Below are 22,251 nucleotides of genomic sequence, written 5' to 3' on the forward strand. Positions count from 1 at the left end.
GTGGAAATAGCCAGGCCCGCAACCAGGCGCCTGGCCTGCCTGCCTCTTGTCCCATCACTGAGCTGAGGAAGTGGGCTCAGGCCAGGGCTGGTTGGGGAGCACCCACGGCTACCAGCAGGCCAGGCTGCCCTCAGCTTCCGGGATGGGAAAGTGGGCCGGTGGCCTGGCTTTCCCGGCCTGACAACCTCAAAACCAGGATTTTGCCAGGCACAGGCCCCTGACCGTAGGCTGCCCCTCTAACCTCTTGCCCACACCCGCAGCTCTTCCTACAGCTGGGCAATGGCGCTGGGAACCGCTTCTGGGCCGCCAACGTGCCTCCCAGTGAGGCCCTGCAGCCCAGCAGCAGCCCTGGCGCCCGGCGGCGCCACCTGGAGGCCAAATACCGCGAGGGCAAGTACCGCCGCTACCACCCGCTCTTTGGCAACCAGGAGGAGCTGGACAAGGTCAGGGCGCTGGGCCTCTGGGGCCCCGTGAGACCACCCCCTTTCTTCCTGTCCCCCCATTCCTCTCAGCCCATCTTTTCCACCAGCTCAGAGCAATGAGCTGGCATATGGGGAAACTGAGGCCCAGAGGGCGGAAGGACCCTGCCTAAGCCACAGGGAGAGTTGGGGCAAAGCGAGGAGGAGCCGGGCCTGACCCTTGGGCCAAGGCCGTGTCTCCAGCATCTGTCTGCCTCCCTCCCCTCCTGATTCTTCTGTCTCCCGCACCCTGTCCTGCTCCTCTGAATCCTGCCAAAAGGAGTGAACTTGATGGGGATGCTATTTCCTGTCAGGCTCATGAAAAACAGCTGGCTGCTCTGACCTACCCCCCCCCACACACACCCTATTCAAGATGAGGCCCCCTATGGGCCCCAGGCCCCGAGAGGCTGGGAGCCAAGCTCCGCGCCCTGCTCTGGTTTAGCCTGAGTGGGAGGTAGCCTGTTCTGAGGCAGGGGGATGCCACTTGTGACCTCTGTTCGGCCTTCAGCCCCTCCCCCAAGCAGCCCCACCCAGGCAGGCTCAGTCCAGCTAGGAGCCCAGTGGGAGCCAGGCCTCCACCTCCCAGGAACCCAGGCGTCCAGCCCCCAGCCCAGCCCAGTCTAGCCTGCCAGCCAGGAGGAGTGTCAGCTCCCATTGGTTGGGAGGGCTGGGCAGGCAGTGAGGAATTCAAATGTGGGAGGAATTAGCTAGAAAGCACCCCCTCTGCCCTTCCACAAGGCAGAGGGAGCTGGAGAGGCTCTAGAGAACAGGCCTGGAGCTGACAGGGTCCTGGGGGCTGCCAGCAGGGGTGAGGCCTAGGCCTCTGGGACCCCTGGCCTCTGTGGGGCTGCCTGCCCTCCCCCCTCAGCCTTTCTCTTCCTTCTCTCCTCTCTGTCTTTCTTCCTCTTCCTTCTCTCCTTCACCCTGAGGATGGGCCCCCAGACCTGGGTGTCTCCTTCCCCTTCCTCCCTCTCCTCTTCCACGCCCCCTTTCCCACTGGCCCCTCACTCCGGCTTGGGCTGACCCTCCCCTTCCTTCTCCCAGGCCCTGTGTGCTGCAGTCACCACCACGGACCTGGCTGAGACCCAGGCGCTCCTGGGCTGCGGGGCTGGGGTCAACTGCTTCTCAGGGGACCCTGAGGCCCCCACACCCCTGGCTCTTGCCGAGCAGGCGGGACAGACACTGCAGATGGAATTCCTTCGGAACAACAAGACCACGGGTGAGCGGCCAGTGGGACTGTCCACCTCGAGGGCTGGGGCCTCCCTGCTGCCAGGGTCTGGGCCTTTGGAGGGGATGCTGGGTGGGGGGGCCGCCAGCGGCTGTGGGTCGCCCTGGGAGATGTGATTTACATACCACTCGAGCTGTAATTGCAGCTCCTTGAGGGGCCCTGGTGCAGCAGTGTGTGTATGATTTGGGGTGTGTTTGGGTTTGCATGTCAGTGTACTCTTGTGCATCTGGCTGCCCCTCCGTACGCGTGTCCCTTTGTGTCTCTGCGTCTCTCTCTGTGTAGAGAGATGGGGTCCCTCCCTAGGACTCTTTGTGGGTCTCTTTGTAGGTCCCTTCCTGACCTGCAGTGTAGGCCCTCAGGGTGGTGTCTGTGTGCTAGTGTCTGTGCGTCTCTGAGCGGCTGTGGGTCTGTGTTTCCTTGCACCTGGGTGTGTTGAGGGCTTTGGGGTTTGTGTCTGTGCAGAGTGTGTCTGTGTTGCTGTGTGGGTGTGATGCATGTCTCCATGTACGGGTGACCCACCAGGGCAGCCCTGTCTGCTGCTGTCTGGGTGGGGCTCTGCCACAGACTGGAGTTGGGTCCCGTTTGGCTCCCACTCCGGGGGTGGGTGAGGGGATAGTGGGGTGAGCACTGCTGGTCATGCCCAGGGCTGGCCTCTGGGGCCACATCCCAGGACAGAGGGTGGAGCTCGGCAGCCGGGGCTCTGGGCTCGGGGCCACGGGTGGGTGGGGTGCGCTGGGCTGGAGAGAACCCAGGTGTCCAGGGAGGCACAGGAGACCACCCAGCTGGCTTGGGCTTTGGGACCGCTGGGAGCAGGGCTGGAGCCAGGCTGCTTCCTTAGCTTTGCATCATCTGGGACAAACCTCCCTCTGGGGATTGTTAGTGAGTTTGCCCAAGGCCCCCATCATTCTCGTGTGTTGGCCCTGTGCCTCAATGGGGAAAGTGCTATGGGCTGGGCTGGGGAGTCAGGGGGTCTTCCTGGAAGGGGAGGTACTGGAGCTGGGCCTTGGGTGAGGGGAGAATGGCTGGGGGAAAACCCTGGATGTGGAGTGAGAGGGTGCCAGTCAGGGGACCCCTGAATGAAAGCTTAGATGCCCAACCTGGTGGGATGAGGGGGGACACCCTTGGATGGTGAGCATGACCAGCCATTCTTTCCCCTTTCCCAAAAGAGGTACCCCGGCTGGATTCGATGAAGCCCCTGGAAAAGCACTACTCGGTGGTTGTGCCAACTGTGAGCCACAGCGGCTTCCTCTACAAGACTGCTTCTGCCGGCAAGCTGCTGCAGGACCGCCGTGCCCGAGAAGGTGGGTGCCGGGCCAGATTCCGCCCTGGCCGTGGCATTCTGGCTTGGTGGCAGGGCCAGGGAAGCCAGGTGAAGGTGCCAAGTGCACTGTGGCAGAGTCATTCTGAAGGGCTTCCTGGATGTGGTCTCTGGTACACAGTAGGTGCTTAATAAATGGGCTGATTGGGGTGGCAGTGGGGCACAGCACTGCAGAGCAAGTCACTGCCAGGGTCTCCTGTAGCCTGAAGAAGTCTTTATTGAGCCCCTGTTGCTGGTGGGCCTGTGCTGGGCGTCTGGTATCTGCAGCCTGCGGAGGTAGGAAGTTGAGGACTGAGCTTAAAGCTCCGTCCCTCTCTCATCTCTGCCTTGCGTTTGCTCCCCAAAGCCGAGTCAAATCCATGTCCTTACCACATCCCACAAGGACCTGCACGTCAGCCGCCCCACCCCGTCACCTCGCTGTCCCCTTTCCCCTCACTCACTCTGTTCCAGCCTTACTGGCCTCCGTGTTGTTTCTCAGACATGCGTGTTCACTCCCACCAGGGCCTTTGCATTTGCTGTTCCCTCTGCCCAAGATGCTTTTCCCCAAATATCTGCATGGTCAGTCCCTCACTTCAATCAGGTCTCTATTTAAATGTCACCCCTCAGAGACTTCAGCCTGGACCACTTTATCCAAAATGGCGCGCCTTATTTACTCTACTTTTATGCTACTTTCACACCACGTATTGGGCAGTAATTTGTCTTATTTTTGGGTCTATCTATTGGTTCTCTGTGCCCCACTGGAATATGAGTGCCTCCTGACTGCCACTGTAGCCCCCAGCACCTAGAACAGTGCCTACTGCCCAGGGGGCACTTGGCACGTCTCTGCAGGGTGAAGTGACTGAGGCAGGGCTGGTGCTCCTGGAGGGAGCTCAGCCTGGGGAGCAGGCTCTGGCACTCACCGCCCTCAGAGGGCAAATGTCATGTCCTCATAGACTGGGCGAGAGACAGTGCCTGCTGGGGGAACATTGTTGAGGCCCTTGCTCACTGCATTCCTCAGCACTCCTGATGAAGCCCTGCAACTCCCCAAGAGATTTCTTCAGAACTGTGTGCTGTTCACTGCCTCACTGCCCCCAGGGCACTGTCCTGGTCTACCTCCCTCTGCTGACAATGTCCTTTATGGAACTACCCGAGTCATCCTTTTTGCCCTGGGTGCCAGGAAGCTCTGCCAGTGTGAAGCTTCAATGCTATGAACTATACAAGCCTGCATGGCCTTGATATTCTTTTCTTTCTCCCACCTTTCCTGGTCCAGATTCCTTTTCTGCTCCCTTATGGGATCTTGTCAGTCTCCTCAGAACCATTCATCATAGGAGGAGGCAGAGTATAGAGCGCTGGGTGCTGCTGGCAGGGGAGGGGGGATATGAGGGGGGCATGGAAGGCATCCTGTGGCGTTTGGGCTGGCCTTGAAGGATGGAGAGTATGGAGGAGGGGACAGGGTGAGCAAAAGCAGGGAGTGTGGGATGTGTGGTCAGAGAGGCAGCTGCAGGGGCAGGCCCGGCAGGGCCTTGAATGCCAGGCTGAGAGGGGCAGGCTTTGTCCTGAGGAAAAGGGAGGCATGGAAGGATGTTGAGCCGAGGAAGGACGGAGTCTGATTTTAGCTAGATCACTTTTGAATCTTGGAAGAAGCGAGGCTAGGAGACCAATGAAGAGGCTGCTGCAGTGGTCCAGGGGAGAGCTGTGGTCTGAGGGGAGGAGGATGGATTTGGGGGAATCTTGTGAGTTAGGATGAAGAAGACGTGGGTCAGGTGGGAGTGGGACCCAGGAAAGATGCAGGGTAGTGTTCAGGTGAGGGTGGGCAGCTCCCTCATGGCTCCCCTGCCCAACTTCTCAGAGTTCAGCCGACGCTGGTGTGTCCTTAGCGACGGGGTCCTGAGCTACTATGAGAATGAGCGGGCAGTGACCCCCAATGGGGAGATTCGGGCCAGCGAGATTGTGTGCCTGGCAGTGCCCCCTCCCGACACACACGGGTGAGTGCCCCTGGGCAGAAGCACAGACTATTCTTGCTGTAAGGTCCAACCCCCCACTGGGGAGACAGGGAAACAGACCCAGAGAGGGGCAAGACCTCCCCAGGGTCACACAGCAAACCCAGCTGTACAAGGGCTGAACCAGGTCTCCCGAGGCCCCAGTCTAGGGTTTTTCCACCACCTCTAAGGGGGCCAGGGGAGGGGCAGTCACGAGGGCTGCGGGTGCTGGGGGTGGGCCAGGGCGGGGCGCGGTGGGCCTGAACTTTGGCCTGTGAGTCTACAGCTTTGAGCACACCTTTGAGGTGTACACGGAGGGAGAGCGGCTGTACCTGTTTGGGCTGGAGAGTGCGGAGCTGGCTCGTGAGTGGGTCAAGTGCATTGCTAAGGTGGGCCTGGGTTAGCGGGTGGGTGTGGGGGGAGTCTGCAGGGCCCAGGGTGGGGCCTCCTGGCCGATCCCATGTATCCCAGCTCCCCACCTCAGGGAGCAGGGGCTGGATGGAGGGCAGCAGACACAGGGCTGGCTGTTTGGGCCAAGGGCCTGACATAATGTGCAGCCCCCTGAGGGGAGGTCAGAAGACCTATCTCAACTGTGTGGAAGAAAGGCTGTGGGCCCTGCACTCCGTAGATGCTCAATACATGTTTAATAATGAATGATAGTCAGAGCCATCTTAGGATGGACAGTGCTGCCTCCAGGGGGAGTGAGCTCCTTGTTCTGGAAGAAGGAGGCAGGGACACTGCAGAGGAGAGTTCTGCCCTGGGGACTAGAGCCAGGTGCCCTCTGGGGTCCCCTGTGTCGTGAGGGCCTGTGACTCTTACTTGATTGTTCATTGATCAGTTGTTTGTGAGCCTCCTGATAGTCAGTCCTTAGAGCCCAGGGCACCCAGATCAACCAGTCTGGGTCCTGGCTCTTCAGTGGGAGGCAGCTGGGTGGGAAAGGGGCACGTGCCCACAAGCCAAAGAGCTGGGGTGTCCTGGGCAGGCAGTGCTGTTGGCTGATGCATCTCCCCCGGCCTCCCCACCAGGCGTTCGTGCCTCCCCTGGCTGAGGATCTGCTGGCCCGGGATTTTGAGCGGCTTGGGCGCCTACCCTACAAAGCTGGCCTGAGCCTACAGCGGGCCCAGGAGGGCTGGTTCTCCCTCACCGGCTCCGAGCTCCGCGCTGTCTTCCCAGAGGGGCCCTGCGAGGAGCCGCTGCAACTTCGGAAACTGCAGGAACTTTGTGCGTGGACCCGGACCTGGGCCCCCAACCTCCAGGGAACCCCATCCTGGGCTCCCAGGCCCCCAGCCCTTCCCTGGAAGTCTGAACTCTACCCTGACCTGGCCAGAAGGAGCCAGCCTGCCCTCCCATGTCCTCTCCTGCCCTTGGGGTGTATCTCAGTGACCCCATGTGTTGGTGGGTGGGTCCCAGGGGTGTGTGTGCCCAGAGAACCTCAGGAGGGAGCCGGTTGGGGACCATGAACAAGGCCTGGGCCTCACCTCCACTGGCCCCTCCACAGCCGTCCAAGGGGACAGCGAGAACCAGGTTCTGGTGCTGGTGGAGCGAAGGAGGTGAGCCCTGGCCTCCGTGAGGGGCTCTGAGAAGCCTGTGGCCATCCGACAGGCCTAGGAGGGGTGGGGCAGGGGTAGACCCCCAAGTGACTGACTGTCCCTGGCCCAGGACGCTGTACATCCAGGGGGAGCGGCGGCTGGACTTCACGGGCTGGCTGGGGGCCATCCAGAAAGCAGCGGCCAGCTCAGGGGACACGCTGTCGGAGCAGCAGCTCGGAGACTCAGACATCCCGGTGATCGTGTACCGCTGTGTGGACTACATCACTCAGTGCGGTGAGCCCCGCCCCCAGGACGCCTGCCCCACCCGTCTCAGGGAGACTGACCTCCTGCCCACCTTCCCAGGATCCCTCTGCAAGTAGCGAGGCCCCGCCCCGTGACCCTCGCCTGCAGCCCCTTGGCATTGTCCCGGCCCCCAGCTCAGCCCAACCCGTCTCCAGGTCTGACCTCTGAGGGCATCTACCGCAAGTGTGGGCAGACGTCGAAGACGCAGCGGCTGCTGGAGAGCCTGCGGCAGGACGCTCGCTCTGTGCGCCTCAAGGAGGGCGAGCAGAACGTGGATGACGTCTCCTCGGCGCTCAAGCGCTTCTTGCGGGACCTGCCCGATGGGCTCTTCACGCGAACCCAGCGCCAAGCCTGGTTGGAGGCCTCAGGTGCGCCCTGCAGCCATGCCCAGCCTGTGACCCAGGCCAGTGCTGCTGCCTTGTTCACACCTATCTCAGGACTCCCTCTTCCATCACGCACATCACGCCCCAGCGGACAGGCGCTGGTCTCCTCCCTCCTCTGCTTCCCATTTCCATTGTTGCCCTGTACAGAGCCAGGGTCTCCTGGAGGTGGAGAATTCCTTATCCTTGTTGAGTGCCTGGCGGGGTTTGACTTGGTGGGGGGGGACAGGGAGCGCTGTCACCTAGGGTGAGAGGCAAGGGGAGGGACAGGGGAGGTGCTTACGGGGGGGTCCTGACCTGATCTATATCCCCCACCCAGAGATTGAGGATGAGGAGAAGAAGGTCTCCAGGTACAGAGAGCTCCTAGCGCATCTACCCCCAGTCAACCGGGCCACAGTGAAGGCCCTCATCGGCCACCTGTACTGGTGAGGAGTGGTACTACTGCGGGGCTCTGGGGGTGGGTGGAGAAGATTCTTCGACTCCCCATCCTGTGGACTACCCTCCCCTGGGAACCAGGGAGGCCTGGAAACGGAGTGTAGACTTATGATGTGCCTGGATCTCGGACACTTTTTCCCCAGCTTACTTCTTGCAGGGTGGGAGAGTCGAGGGGGTTTCAGCTCGGGGCCAGGGGACCTTGGCCAGGTCTCCCAGCTTCCCAGCCCTGCTCCTCCCCGGGACCCAAGACATGGCCAGAAAGACTGTCCCCTCTTCCCCTTAACTAGTGGTCCACTCGGACCAGGACCTTCTCTGGCCTCACTCTGGGGGCCAGTCATGGGCCTGTCAGGAATTGGGAAGGTGAGGGGAAAGTTCTGGGTGGGACTCCTCACTCAAAGCCTCCGTCCTCTCCTCTCCAGTGTCCAGTGCTTCTCAGACACAAACCAGATGAACATGCACAACCTGGCGATTGTGTTTGGGCCCACGCTCTTCCAGACAGACGGGCAGGACTACAAGGCCGGCCGCGTGGTGGAGGACCTCATCAGCAACTACGTGGTGGTGTTTAGTGTGCGTTCCCGGCCAGTGGGCGGTGGAGGGCAGGGCTGAGCCTCCCGGCCAGCAGTGACCATCTGTCTCTATCCCTCCCCCTTCCCAGGTGGATGAAGAGGAGCTGAGGAAGCAGCGGGAGGAGATCACCGCCATTGTGAAGATGCGTGTGGCTGGTGCTGCCAGTGGGACGCAGGTGAAGGACAGGGCCTGGGGCGGGGGGTCAGGCCAGCTACCTACACCCGCCGCCCAGCCCTCCATCTGAGCCCTGTCTCCCCACAGCATGCTGGTGACTTCATCTGCACCGTGTACCTGGAGGAGAAGAAGGCGGAGACCGAGCAGCATGTCAAGGTGGAGGACAGGGACCTAGAAGCCAAGGGGCCAGAAGAGTCACCCTGGGCCAGGCGCGGGCTCACATGGTTGGGGGAGCAGGGCTTCCATCCCAAAGGGACCCCCAATTTGAGACCTGTGTCTGGCTGGTGCTGGGCCTGTCTCTTCCCTTCCTTCCCACCCAGCTCATCAGAGACACCCCACCACTCTGAGACACCCCCTTGCATCCCAGGACTCTAGAGGACCCTGAGAGGGGTGGGCTTGGCCCTGGGATCACACAGCAAGGTTGTGGCAGAGCAGGGGTGGGGGACGGGATAAGCTGATCTCGTCCTCCACGGTCACCACAGATCCCAGCATCCATGACAGCTGAGGAGCTCACCCTGGAGATCCTGGATCGCAGGAATGTGGGCATCAGGGAGAAGGACTATTGGACCTGCTTCGAGGTTAACGAGAGGGAGGAGGCAGGTGGGTGACCACCGGGACTGGGGCAGGGTGTGGTGCAGCCTGTTGTTGTCTGTGCTGCAGCCCTAGTCTGTCCTCCCTGCCCCGCAGTGGGGTGACAGTGTGGTGGAGGGGATTTTGGGTGACAGAGTTTCTGTCATGCTGTGATCTCAGTGATGATGGTGTGGTGTGCTGGCGGGGATCAAGGTGATGGCTGTAATGTGGCTGGTGGGAGGGACAGTGAGGGGGTGGATGGTGTCGGCTATGACGATGCTTTCTCAGGGGTCATTGAGAATGGTGTTGCTTGCAGGGGTGATGTTGAATTTGATAATGGGATTGCGGGTGACAGTGTTGGTGGTGAAGGGGGTAGCGGGTGGTGATGACCTGCGAGAGGAGTGGGGTGGGGTGGTGGTGTAGATAAGGGTGGTTGTAAAGGGGCCGTGGTGGTGAAGGGGGGTGATAAAGGCATTTTAGGGTGAATGGTGGTCTTGATGGCAGTGGAGGGTGAGAGGGTATCTATTCATGTTTTACTGTTATTTGTTGAGTCCAGGCTCTGGGCTGGGGAGCAGACACACAGTCCCTACCCTTATGGGGGTTAGTCTGGTATGGAACAGAGATATTAATCCTGTGATCACACCAAAACCATATGACTACAGCTGTGTTCATTGCTGGGAAGGAAAGGGCCGTGGGGCCACCAGCGCTTATAACAGAGTCAGAGTCCCTGAGCTAGGAGGTGAAGGAAGAGTAGGGGTTACTTGGTGAAGAGGAGTGGGAATAGTACGGGCAATGGCCCTGTGGTGGCCAGGACACTGCCTTCCAAGGAGCTTGAGGTAAGGGCAGTGAGGGGGTTGTGGCATGGAGTGGGGCTGGAGATGGAGGCAGAGGTGGCCACATGGGGCCTGACAATGATGCGAGGCCACTGAATGGGCAGCGATTGGCACTTTGAAAAGATTGCCGCTTGCCGCTGGGTGGAGAGAGGTGGGGGAGAGGGGAATGAGAGCACATGCAGGAGGCCACGTCAAAGGCTACAGTGTTAGTCCGAGGAGAAGATGGTAATGTGGCCAGGGGGGTGGCCATGGAGACAGACAGAAGCAGAGAGATTCGACATGTGGAGGGAGGTGAGAGGGAGGAGGGTTTGGTTCTGGCTGGAGTGGCCTGGTGGGCGGTCTCTTTGCCCTGGTGGGGAGACACAGGGAGGATCGCTGGCTTGGTTTTAGACGTGTGGGGTTGGAGCAGCGTTGGTCCCAGCCAGATGTGTCCAGCCTGAAGCTCGAGTGTGGGAGGGCTGGTCACGGTGATGTGTTGTGGCGCTGGGAGGCGGTGAGAGTGCACGGTGCCAGTGGACATGTGGGTGATGTGTGTCCGTGTGCCAGCCCTCAGTGCTGGCAGGCCACATGGCCCTGGTGACAATGGGTGTGACCTCTCCGCAGAGCGCCCGCTGCACTTTGCGGAGAAGGTGCTGCCCATCCTGCACGGGCTGGGCACGGACAGCTACCTGGTGGTGAAGAAGCACCAGGCCATGGAGGCCATGCTGCTGTACCTGGGTAGGTGGTGTACCTGGGTGGCTGGTGGGTCCGTCCATCCAGAGCCAGGGGTGACCTGGTAGTACCAGGCAGGAGCTGCTCAGGCTGAGGGCGCCAGGCGGGCAGGCATCTTTGGAGGCTGGGGCAGTTTCCTTTGTCCTGGGACCCTGCCCTAGGTGTCTCTGTCCTTGGGCGGGGGGTTGGTGCAGCCCATACCCACTCCTCTCCTCCCGTAGCCAGCCATGTGGGTGACACCAAGCACGGCATGATGAAGTTCCGTGAGGACCGCAGCCTCCTGGGCCTGGGCCTGCCCTCGGCTGGCTTCCACGATCGCTACTTCATCCTCAACAGCAGCTGCCTGCGGCTCTACAAGGAGGTCCGGGTAAGTGGCCTTGCTGAGTCCTGCCCTGGGCTGGGCACCTGCACCCGAGTGTGCTCAGACACCCATGTACAATCATCCCCCTGGGTCTGCCAGTGGGTGCATCCCCATCACAGGGTCTTGGGACAGCACAGCAGTGGAGGAGAGCTGTGGACTCTCAGAGACCCTCCTGCTGTGCTCTGGAGCCCCACTAGGCCCTGGTGCCTGGATGCCGTCACATCAGGCACGTGCTGTCTCACCTGGGCCTGGGCCTTGTCGCGGCACCCGCAAGAACAGGCTACCCGGTGACAGCCCCAAGTTGTGGCCCATGCATGTCTTGTCGCTTCACAAGTCGTCCCTCTTCCCGGCCCACTCCATGCCCACTCTGTCCTCATGCCAGGTGTCCTCCCACACCAGACTCCAGACTCCATCCTGGCACCACCCCCCCACCCACCGTCTTTTGTGCATACATGCCACATCCCACCACGCACCACTGCACACACTGCCCTGGCTCTGGACCTGGGCCTCCTTCTTCCGTAACCCTGATCCTCTATCAAACAGAGCCAGAGGCCGTGGAGCGGGGCCCCTGAGACCGTGAGTAGCTGTGGGCCAGCTGCCAGCTGCCTTACACCACCTGGGGGCCAAGCGAGCCTAGGGGGAACAGGAGGACACAGCCAGAGCTCCTGGCCATCTCCAGGCATGGTTCCCTGCCCCCTTGCCAGTCGGCACTGGCCTCCGTCGTGGGGCCAAGACTCCTGCCCTGTATCCCCAACCCTGTCCCAGAGTCATTTCCCTAAGGTAGGGTCCGCCATCAGTGTAATGCTCTCAAATTTTCCACAGGGCTCAGTGTGAAGGCTGTGGAACCAGTAATGGAGGCCCCTAGGTTTGAATTAGAGCTCTGATCCCCATCTCCTATCCCCCCTTGAGAGCTACAGCTACTCCCTGTCCAGCCATGGAGACAGTTGCAGGGCTATCAGAATGTCCTTACTGCCCTGATCCTAAAATGCCAAGGTGGGACTGCAGAGGCCTGTGGCATATTCCCCACCTGTGATAAGAGTTCCTTCTCCACCTCCCTGGCTGGTTGCCAGCCCTTGTTTGCAAACCCCTGGGAGAGAGAAGCTCCTCTCCTCCCTCGGGGCTGCCCTGTCTGTAGAGGGATACTTCTGCCTGGGAGAAGGCCCTTGCTCGGGTTTAGCTGAGAATCTGCCTCTCAGTATGTCCCTGTGGGTCCCAGCTGTGCCTCAGAGGCCACAAAGCAGAGATACCCTGCAGAGACAGGCAGCAGAAGCATGTTTCCAAGCCCAGGGGTCAACCTGAGCTCCCACAGCTGCCCCACCAGTGTCTCCAGGCCTTCCTGTCCCTTGTGTCTCCTAAGGACATCTGGACAGGCCTGGCTGCCATGGAGGGAGCAGAGCAGATAGAGCAGGACCCTCACCTCCTTCTCTGTGTACATTATGCCTCTATTAATGCATCCTGGGCTCCTGTTGACCCTTGTGGCAAATGCCTCCTCTTCTCTCCTTTGCCTTTCTCTGATCACTTTCTTACTCCTGGGCCTGTCCACCCCTCCAGTCAGTTCCCCCTGGTTCTGGGATGTTATTTCCCTGGCCCTCTCTGTCTAGCGGTGCTTAGCCCCTTAGAGCAGAGCAAGACCATCAGTGTGGGCAGAGGGGAGGGAGGATGGCTGAGCACTTGGAAAAGTGGCTGTCGATCCCTTGGCATGGAGGGAAGAAGGCAAGACGGCTAGAAAAAGGAAAAAAGATCTAATGTTTATCAAGCTAGGCTTGGTGCCCCGGCCCTTCACATACTGGGATGTAATCTCACCACTGTCCTGTGAGGAGGGCATCATCCCCATTTCAGAGGTGAGAAAGCAGGCTTCGCGTGACTGGCTTGAGGCTGTCTCTGGGTGGTAGACTGTGATTCAAATCCAGATTTGTTAGCATCTGAGCTCCAGCTCTTTATCCCTTGAAGTATAGGAATGAAGGACTCAGCAGCGAGGGCCTGGCCAGTGCAGGGCTGAGTGGTGCTCTTCCCAGGGGCAGCGGCACCTGGGGCCTGACCGGAGCCCCAGGAAGGTGTGTTTTGGCTCCCCTGGTAATCCTGGTATTTGCTGGTGTATGAGGCAGCAGGACAAAAGATTTGAAATTGGGACAGTCCCTGGCAGTTCAGGATATGTGAACACCCAAGCCTCGTCCTGGGGGTCTCCCATTGTTAAAGACCCATTGGCACCTGGGAAAGGCACATTCTAGAAAGATCTTGGTTCCAGCAGTGGTCTTTGAGCGTCAAGGAGTGAACTTCATTCTCCTCCACTGACGTCATACTTCAGAGATGCTGGAAACGTGAGCTCTTTGATTAGAAATAAGTCTTTGGGGATCAAAGAAGATTACGTGGACTGACATCTCCTCTCCCCGCTATAGCCCCCTCACCCTTCCTGTCTTGGCCATGCTCATGGCATACGTGTGCCACGCGTATGCCACGCACACCGGAGCCTGGGGAAGCGGAGGCCTGAGGATTGTTTTTCCAGATTCTCAGGGAGCCACAAGCTGGTTTGAGTTCGATTCCCACAGTCTCTCCACGCCCTGACTGGAACCGTCATTCCTGTCGCACCCCCGTTCCTGCTCCTTCCACTCTTGATTCAATTTACTCCTCACTTCTAGTTCTCTTCCCCTCGCACCTGCAGCCTGACTTCTTCCAAGCCCTCAGCCTGCTTTCCATTCCCTCAGCCTGATTCCTCCTATATCTGCAGCCCGGTTTTCCCCACATCCTTTCTTCTGTCTTGCCCAGAGCCTAGTATTGTCCATGTCCGTAGCCTCATTTCTTTTACAGCCTCTGTCCCAGTCTTTCCGTTTACACTACCTGGTTTCTTCCAACCCGCAGTCTGATTTGTTCAGTGCTCTCAGCCTTGCTTCTTCCCTGCTTGCATGTGGGTTTCTTCCTTGTTGCGTTCTCCCCACACCTTGTTTCTCCCATATCTGCAGCCTGATTTCCCTTCCCACTGCCCTGTTTCCTCTCTACCTACAACCCTGATCATCCCAGTCTGCAGCCCAGGCTGTTCCAGGCTCTCTTGGGCACATGACCTTTGTCAGGTCAAGTGCTATGTGTGGGAGACATAGGGCTCCCCAGTCAGGGCCTTGGTCATTAGGGGGGTTGGGGGGAAAGCAGGGTGAAAGGTCCCTAGTAAGCCCCTCTGAAACCACACACCCTGTGACAGCATCAAAGTCTCCACCAATCCTTAGGCAGCCCATCCTTTTGTGACCTCGCAAGGAAGTCCACCGGTTCCCGAAACTCTCCACTTCCCTGGCAATTCCCTAGTCTCCTCTTTTTGTTCCTGCTGAGGAGCCATGCCTGGGGGTGGGTGGGAGCAATGGTGGGGAACAGGGTGGAGGTGGCTCAGTCTTTGACCCCCAGTTTTGGTTGTAAGTGAGTCCCCCGTCCCTGCCGTCCACCCTGGTGCCCCTGCTGGCGTCAGGGGTGCCTGGTGGGGGCAGGGCCTTGAGCAAGTGGCTCCCAGAGCAGGAGGAAGGCTCATTACCTTGACCTCCACCCAGCCTCTTCTCCGGGGGTCATTGCCCCCATCCCCCTGCCTCCGAGCCAGCCTGCTCCTTCCAAGCCCAGACCCATATACAGAGGTGGGGGCCAGAGGTGAGCACGTCAGTGACCTGGTGCCCTTCCCCAGTACATTGGTCTTTTGCTTCCTGACCTAGACCACTGGGAAGTTCTTCCTTTGGTCTACCAAACAGCCATTCTGCTTCAGCTTGAGTCATTAGCCTTCCCCTCATGGAATCAAAGAGCTAGTAACTGCTGACCTGCAAGCCTTCTGTTCACACGGTCAACCCTGGAGCCTCCGTGGGACAGGGAGGGGTGAGGAATCAACAACCTGAAACAGACAGACACAAGCAGCAGCCGAGGCTCTCAGCTCACACTCGCTCATCAGTTCGGTGTCAGAGAGTGTTGTGCAAACTTTTCCCTCCACCGACCTCTGTTCAGCCGAGGCTACAAGTCAGTTCTCCAGTTTGCAGGGCAGCGGGGAGGGACTGGGAGTCTGCTCCGGATGCCCCACTGCGACGGCTGCCGCGGGGACTGAGGGTTGACTGTCTGACGCTGCTGCAGGGAGAGAGGCCTGGGGCTTCGTTGGGAGAGATTGTGAGCAGGGAGGGCTTTGCCAGGAAGGCTTCCTGGAGGAGGTTCCCCGTGCTGGGATGCAAAGGGGGCTGGGGAGAGGGAGGAGGGTGGTGCTCAGTTGGGGAGCCGCCGCAGAGCCCGCCCTGACTGACTGAGTGCCCTCTCCGTCTGCCCTCTGCCCAGAGTCACCGGCCTGAGAAAGAGTGGCCTGTCAGGAGTCTCAAAGTCTACTTGGGAGTGAAGAAGAAACTCCGGCCGCCCACCTGGTGAGCGGGGCCGGGGCCTGTGGGGGCTCAGAACTGATGGGGAGGCACAGCCAGGACTGTGAACCTGACAGGGGTTGGTACAGTGGTTCTGAAGGTGTGGTCCCCACGCCAGCAGCATCAGCATCACCTGGAAACACGTTAGAAACCCCGATTCTCGGGGGCCACCCAGACCTGCCGGATCAGGGATTCTGGGATGGGCCGGTGGTCTGTGCCCTAACCAGCTACCTGGGGAACTCCAATGCTGCTCCTGTTTGAGAACCACTGGCCTGGATTGAAATCTTGTCCCTGACTCACTCTGGGACCTCTCTGTGCCTCCCTTCACATCTGTAGAATGGGGAAAATAATGGTACGCCTGTTTCAAAGGACGCTTTTATGTTTTGAAAGTTGAAAAGTGGTGCATAGCCACTATTATTGTTACTAATTGCAGTCACTAGACTTGGTTTCCTGACTTTTTCCTCTCATCCCCTGGCTGTGCCTGCTTGTCGCTTGGGGACTAGGGCTGGCCTGGGGTGGGGTGGGGTGGGGTGGGGGGTGGCGGAGCCTAGGGCCTGGGAGGCTGGTGGGAGCTGTGAGAGGAAGAGGCAGCGGCCAGGATGTGCTGTGCCTGTGAGGAGGTCCTGAACTCTGGCCCAGGCTTCTGGGCTCTGTCCTGGGCACCTAGGCTGTGAGGCCTCTGTGGGCTGTCTCGTGACCCCACCCACTCCTCCTCTGCAGCTGGGGCTTCACGGTGGTGCACGAGACAGAGAAACACGAGAAGCAGCAATGGTGAGTGAGGGCCCGGGCCGAGGAGAGATGGTAGCATGTCCCGCTTGATTGGGTCCCCCTCACTGTCCACGCCGGTGCCCTCCCCTGCAGGTACCTCTGCTGTGAGACCCAGATGGAGCTCCGGGAGTGGTTCGCCAGCTTCCTCTTTGTGCAGGTACCCGGTGCAGGGCGGAGGTGGGGTCCGGGGAGGCTCTGTCATGGAGAATGGCTATGGTTGCTTCTTTTCTATTCAGGCCACCAGTTGCTTCAAGATTTTGAGTTGCTTTTAATTCATTCATTTGTTCATTTACTCAGTAAAGCCTTCCTAGTGCCCACTCTGGTCCAGCCCCGAGCCAGGCACACTAGAGACAGAGGACGCAGACCCCTGCCCTTGGGCACTCCCCTGTGGAGAGGAAAACAGACCCAGGTGGCCTGTTACAGTCCAGTGTGGTCAGTGTTGTGGTGACAGAGGGAAGCCAAGGACCCTGCCTTGTGGAGGTGGTGGGTGGGGTGGGGACAGCAGCAGGGAGGGGGTGTCGTGGGAGCTGTCTTTGGGGACCAAACAGAAAGACAGGTGGCCGTGACGGCTTCTAGGCAGAGGGAACAGTTTATGCAAAGGCACGACAAGAAAACTGCAGGCTGTCCAATAGGGTGTGGAGGAAGAAGCCAGGAGTGCCAGAAGTTGGCACAGGAAGGGAATTGAGAGCAAAATCTCTGAGAGCTTTGAAGGCCATGCCAAGGAAGCTGAACTTGACCTAGTCGGCAGTTTTAAGGGAGAATTTTAAGCAAGAAAGAGTGGTGTGCAGGTTTGAGTCTCAGAGGGCTCGTTCTGGGTGTGGCGTGCAGGAGAAGGTGGACTGAAGGGCCGAGCCTGGTGGTGAGGGGGCCAGTGAGGTGGCTGCTGCAGTGGGCCAGGCGGGACAGGCTGGGGAGGACTTGGAGCCAGAGCAGGGCCAAAGATCGGGGGTTGGACTTAGAACAGAGGTTCTTAAATGAGAGCTCAGAATTGTTTAGGGAGAAGGGAGACAAAACTGTACCAGGGCACTGGGCTGAGTTGTTTTAGCTCTGAGCTTCCTGGTAGTCAAGGTCTAAAGGGAAACAGGGTAGATTCTATAGTTTTCTTGGCTCCTGGTGAAAGGAGGCAGATGTGTTTCTCTAGAACTGTTTTCTTGGTGCTGCATTCCTGGAGCGGTTTGTTTGTGGACCAGAGATGAGAGTTGTTTAGTAACATAATTGGCTGGGTCTTGCCAGGGATACAGTCATGTTCTCCTAACAGCAGCTGCTTTTCGTATCGACTGGGATCAAAGCTGAGGGTGTCACCTCAGACTGTAGCGGGAGACATTCCTGGGAAGGGTGGGTGGACCCAGAGCTGAGTGTCTGAGCGAGCTGAAGCCGAACCCAGGCCTCAGTGCCCCTCCTCTCCCCTGCTCCCTAGCACCATGGCCTGGTGTGGCCCTCAGAGCCCTCACGTGTGTCCCGCGCGGTGCCTGAGGTCCGGCTGGGCAGCGTATCGCTGATTCCCCTGCGCGGCAATGAGAACGAAATGCGCCGGAGTGTGGCCGCCTTTGCTTCGGACCCCCTTTCTGTGAGTGGCTCTCCATCCCCATGGGCAGGGGGCTGGCGACGTGGCTGGAGCCTGCCTTCCACCTGACTCACCTCTCTGCTTCTCCTCTCTGGGTGCCCCGCCACATGTCCCTCCATTCTCGGTAGGCATCCTCACAGGCCCCTTTGGTTCACATAGTTCGCAGGAGCCCCCTCTCTGGCCCCTGGCCCCTGTGAGCCTTCACAAAGTGCTGATGGAACCTGGGCTTCTCTGCCTTCCCACAGCTCCTCCGAAACGTCTGAGCACAGGAGCCAGCCCCTGGCTCTGGGACTCTGCTGCCATGAAGCCTTCCTGTTCAGACACCCTCATGTCCTGCGTGCCTGGTGTGAGCCCTCAGGGGGCGCATGAGGAAGCCGCACCCTCACGTCCTGACTGCAGCATGGGGTTCCCTGGTCGGGGCAAGGGGGGCAGCAGGGTCTGCCTGAGGAGGAACCCCTCACCTGTTCCATCCAGGCGCTCGGTCCTCCTGGTCTGGCCTGTGCCCCCCAAGGGGCACCCCCCCTGAGTCTGAGGGGTTGGAGAGATGGGCATCAGTCAGGAACTCTGGAGGACCACCATCTTTTCAGAGGCTTGAGGCCCTGGGGCCCCCGCTGGAAGGGAGCCCACCCTCTTGCCACAAACTCCAGAACAGCAAAAAAGGGATGCTGTAAAGGAACACTCAGCTGGGGTGGGGAGGGGGCTCTTGGGTAAGTTTCTACAGGGTCGAGAGCTGGACTTTGGGGACTTCAGCCCCCGTTCTGGTCTGGGCTGACTGGGAGGGCCCAGGCTGCCCAGTGCCCCTTCCCCACTTTGGGGACCTTTTGATAATATAAATATATCTGTATATTTTATCCTGTGGTGCTGAGGCCTGTGATTGGTTAGGGGTTTCGGGTGTCCCGGGGTAGGAGGGGACAGGAGGTCAGGAGACCCAGAGGTGAGTGCCTAGTGCCCTGAAGCTGGGGACCTGGGCTCTGCTCTCTCCAGGCCCTGAGCTGTTCAGACGCCCTCTCCAGCCCCCCGCAGAGCCTCAGCCTGGCTCTGCACCATCTCCATTGTGCTCCTGTGCAGCCAGGGTGGGGAATGCTGGTCCTGATCCCGGCCAGGACAGACCCCCACTGGACTGAGCCCCTCTCCCTGCTGCAGACTGAGAATCTGAGCCAGGGCCTGGGGGTGGCACATGAGTGACTCAGGGCAGTGCCTCTGGACACACAGGGTCACAAAGTCACAGGAGCTTTATTGAATTAGGAAGAAGGGCCTCAGGTTACCCTTGGCTCCTGGGCACACCCCTCCAGAGGCAGGCCCTGCCTTGAACTGGGAAGCTGCCTTCGCTGGCCACTGCCTGGCCATCTCCAAGAAGCAAGGCCCTGGCAAGCTGAGGAGATAATGAGCTGTTCAGAGAAGGATTTGGGACTCCTTGGGAAGGTGCCAGACACCACATTCCCACCTCTGCCTAGAGCCTCATTACTGGCCTCTCTCCAGGGGCCCAGCGGGCAGACAGGCTGACCTCCCAGCCTCCGCCTCAGCCTCAGCCAGTGGGGCTGGGCAAAGGAGGTGGAGGATGGGTCATGTGACCTCTGACTCATGTGATCTGGCTCAGTGGGGAGGCCTGGGTGCCCGTGGGGTCTTGGGGACCTGGATTCCAGGTTCCTTGTTCCTGTCTCTCGGGAAGTGGAGGTAGATGCTACACTGGAATGAGTTTCCTGGCCGGTTTCACAGGGGGCTAAGCTCCTTAGTCGCCCACTCATCTTGCCCTAGGTGGGCTGCTCCAGGCGAGGCTGACTATGCCACCTGAAGCCAGGACAAGACCTTTGTCCAAGTTCTCAGGGGCTGGAGTTCTTCCCTGGACCTGACCTTGGACCGACCAGCTAGCCCTGAGGCCCAGAGAGAGGGTGGGTGAGACGAGGTCCCTCCCTGCTAAGCTGCCAATGTCATTGCCCCAGCTCAGGGACGGGCTGCAGTGACTAAATTCGGCCACCAGGGGGCAGCCACAGATAGCTCAACATTGCTGGTCCCAGAACAGGTTCTGGAGGGTCCAGTGTGGCCGTCCTGCCTCAGGCCTTGCTTTTGGAGTGTAGGGTGGGACCTGACCCTGCCTTTGACCCCAAGGCTGGTGATATTCTGGAAGGCAGCACAGTGCGGGAATGCACTTGGGACAACCAGGCTCTAGGAGCCGGGAGAAAGAGGGAATAGCCCTTTACAGTGGGTCAGCACCTATGCCTCCTCCTGGAGAAAGCTAGGCCCAGAGAAGGGAGGTGACTTGCTCAGGATCACACAGCTCTCCTAAATCAGCCCTGAGTCCCTTTCCGCTGCCTCACTTTGGGGAGTCTCCCTCCTCCCCTCCCCTCTTGATTCCAACTCTGCTCTCTTTTGGGTGGCCCTGTTTGTCCCCTGCGGAAGGGGACCTCAGCTGTCAGGAGTTAATGATAGCTTAAAGTGCTTTACCTTGGGATCGGAGATGACATCCCAACAGGAGCCTTTGGGCACAACCTTAATGAATTATGGCAATGACAGCAGTGTCAGGTGGATTAAGGCAGGAGGCTCTGCTGGACTTTGTCACAAGGATTCCTAGAAGTGGGGCCTCTTGGGACCCCGGGGTGGTTTGTTCACAGAGTGAGGTTGGTTTGGGGGGATGGATGAGGAGCCCAGAGCTGGACCTGCTGAGGGGTGGGGAGCAGCTCTTGGAGAGCGAGGGGGCTTCCTAGAGGCGGAGGTGCCCTGAGCTGGCCCTGGAGACTGGAACCATGCCAGGTACACATGGTGGGGAAGGGGGCAAGTTGGGGTGGGGGCGAGTTGAAGTTGGGGGAGGGGTACAGGGCTTTGAGGGTCAACCCAAGTCCGAACCTAATCGCAGGGGGCCACAGGGAGCCCTGGGGGAGAAGGCTGTAGAAGACCGAGCCTGGGTAGTGTGAGGGGGAGGGTATTGTGGATGGAGAGGAGCCTCAGGGGGGAGAGTGGGGGGAGGGCTGGGAGGAGGAGTGGGATGTCAGTCTCTCTCTCTTCCGCCTCCTTCCTGCTCAACCTGCCCTCCCTGCAAGGCGTTCAGCAGCCATGGAGGGCCTTTGGGCCTCAGGAGGCCCCTGGGCTCCACAGGAAATCGATGGGGCGAGGGAAGGGAAAATGGGCCCTGCCGCCTCCTCCGTTCCCCCTGAGCCAATTGGAGGGGCCTGGAGCTGGGCCTTCTTTCCTGGCTCTGGTGGCTTCCAAGGCCCCTGCCCAGAGCTGGCTGTTTTGGAAAAGCATGAGTCTGGATGCCAGCTGGGCAGATGCCAACGCTACCATCTCCCTACACAAGCTGTGTAGCTCTGGCTGAGTTCCTGAGGTCTCTGATCCTGGGTGTTCTCATCTGTACTTTGGAGATATTGATAGTACCTACTGATGGGAGGATTAAATGAGCTAACAAGGGTGGCGTACCTAGCACTGCCCCCTCCGTAATCCCCTTCCCACATAGGTCTGGGGAGACGTCATGGCATCTGGAGTCCTCTCCAGGCCCAATATATTTTCATTCAGCAACCGTTTCTTCAATACCTGCTGTGTACAGAGCTTGACCGAACACTGAGTGGGAGCAGCTGAGCAAGTGGGGTGGGGGAAGGAGGAGTATTGATCAGGAAAGGCTCCGTGGAGGAGGTGAGCCTAGAAGGACAGCAGTGTTTCTGCAGGTGGCTTGAGAGGGAGACTCCCAGGAGAGGGATGGCATGAGCCGAAGGCCAGCTGCTGTGACCCTGCAGAGAGCACTTGGTGTGGCTGGGGCTGGGTGCCCCATAGGTGCTGCAGGGCTTGCTCCCCCTGCCCCGTGTTGGGGTCTTCGCCTCTACGTCCCCCTCTTAAATATGACCACATCCTAGTCTCATGGGCTCCTTGAGTCTTCCCCCAACAGAAAAAGGAATAGTTCCTATTCCTGTAGTCAGCTCTGTGACCTAAGTGACCCAGACCCTAATCTGGGCGGTCCGTCTGTGTCATATACGCATAAGTACAGCTGGCGTAGGTTCAGCTGGTTGGTAAGAACCTCCCAACCGCTCCTCCAATATGACACCTCCTTCAGGAAGCTCCTCTGGATTGCTCTTCCATCCGACTGTGCTGTGTGCACTTAGGGTATGTGTGTGTGTGCCCAGGTCACTTGCACCCAGTGAGGGACTGGTCCAGGGAAGTGCTGTCAGGGACAGGGTTTCCCGGTCAAGCCCAAGCTCATCCAGCCCTAGCGTGTCCCCTCTCCCATGCCACTTTCAGCCTGTGGAAATTTCCATACTTTCTCTGCCCTGGTTGTAGCTCCGACTGCTGTATTTATCACCCTGGAGACACAGTGGCACAGGCACACACATGCCATGCATACACTCATGCCCTGCACACACGTGATGCCTGCACACCTCAGCCTGCACTTGCAGACACACACAGGCACGGCACGTGTATGAACGCCCCCACACACAAAGCTCTCTAGGAAAATTGCCCCCCTTCCTCCTGCTCCTCCTCCTCCACTCTGTCCTCCCACCACCACCCACCTCAACACACTGAGACCAAAGAGATGGGCTGGACGGTGCCTCCCACCAGTTGTCAGCCTGCAAGGCACTTTCCCCTCTGTGACTGGAGTGTGTTCTCCTTCCCCACCGCCCCACCTTCCCCTCCTGCCTTCCCCTCCCGTCTGTCTCCACAGCTCTCCTAACCCTTTTCCTTTCTCTGCCACTTCCCTGCACTCCTGTATCTCTCTCCCTCCACCTCAGTCACTCTGAGTCCTCTCTTTG

At 59.4% G+C, this 22,251-nt stretch overlaps 1 protein-coding gene across 9 annotated transcripts in view; it reads left to right on the plus strand.

Annotated features, from left to right (window-relative positions):
- ARAP1 (ArfGAP with RhoGAP domain, ankyrin repeat and PH domain 1) overlaps positions 1 to 18,369 on the plus strand; it is a 61,168-nt gene extending 42,799 nt beyond the window's left edge. For 7 of the 9 annotated variants that reach the window (XM_058545665.1, XM_058545669.1, XM_058545667.1 and 4 more), the window contains 22 exons: positions 261 to 443; positions 1,503 to 1,677; positions 2,853 to 2,987; positions 4,833 to 4,968; positions 5,249 to 5,351; positions 5,988 to 6,183; positions 6,461 to 6,512; positions 6,622 to 6,785; positions 6,950 to 7,162; positions 7,494 to 7,599; positions 8,029 to 8,176; positions 8,265 to 8,351; positions 8,438 to 8,506; positions 8,833 to 8,950; positions 10,357 to 10,470; positions 10,686 to 10,831; positions 11,369 to 11,401; positions 15,110 to 15,192; positions 15,907 to 15,957; positions 16,048 to 16,111; positions 17,372 to 17,521; positions 17,764 to 18,369. In XM_058545665.1, coding sequence (XP_058401648.1) covers positions 261 to 443; positions 1,503 to 1,677; positions 2,853 to 2,987; positions 4,833 to 4,968; positions 5,249 to 5,351; positions 5,988 to 6,183; positions 6,461 to 6,512; positions 6,622 to 6,785; positions 6,950 to 7,162; positions 7,494 to 7,599; positions 8,029 to 8,176; positions 8,265 to 8,351; positions 8,438 to 8,506; positions 8,833 to 8,950; positions 10,357 to 10,470; positions 10,686 to 10,831; positions 11,369 to 11,401; positions 15,110 to 15,192; positions 15,907 to 15,957; positions 16,048 to 16,111; positions 17,372 to 17,521; positions 17,764 to 17,781 — 2,544 coding nt within the window. In that variant the 3' untranslated portion in view covers positions 17,782 to 18,369. The remainder of the gene's footprint in view (positions 1 to 260; positions 444 to 1,502; positions 1,678 to 2,852; positions 2,988 to 4,832; positions 4,969 to 5,248; positions 5,352 to 5,987; positions 6,184 to 6,460; positions 6,513 to 6,621; positions 6,786 to 6,949; positions 7,163 to 7,493; positions 7,600 to 8,028; positions 8,177 to 8,264; positions 8,352 to 8,437; positions 8,507 to 8,832; positions 8,951 to 10,356; positions 10,471 to 10,685; positions 10,832 to 11,368; positions 11,402 to 15,109; positions 15,193 to 15,906; positions 15,958 to 16,047; positions 16,112 to 17,371; positions 17,522 to 17,763) is intronic. The other 2 variants (XM_058545670.1, XM_058545673.1) reach the window with 1 other exon arrangement.
- Positions 18,370 to 22,251: the final 3,882 nt, after the last annotated feature.

Source organism: Diceros bicornis, chromosome 7 (assembly GCF_020826845.1).
Source record: "Diceros bicornis minor isolate mBicDic1 chromosome 7, mDicBic1.mat.cur, whole genome shotgun sequence".
Classification (NCBI taxonomy): Eukaryota; Metazoa; Chordata; class Mammalia; order Perissodactyla; family Rhinocerotidae; genus Diceros; species Diceros bicornis.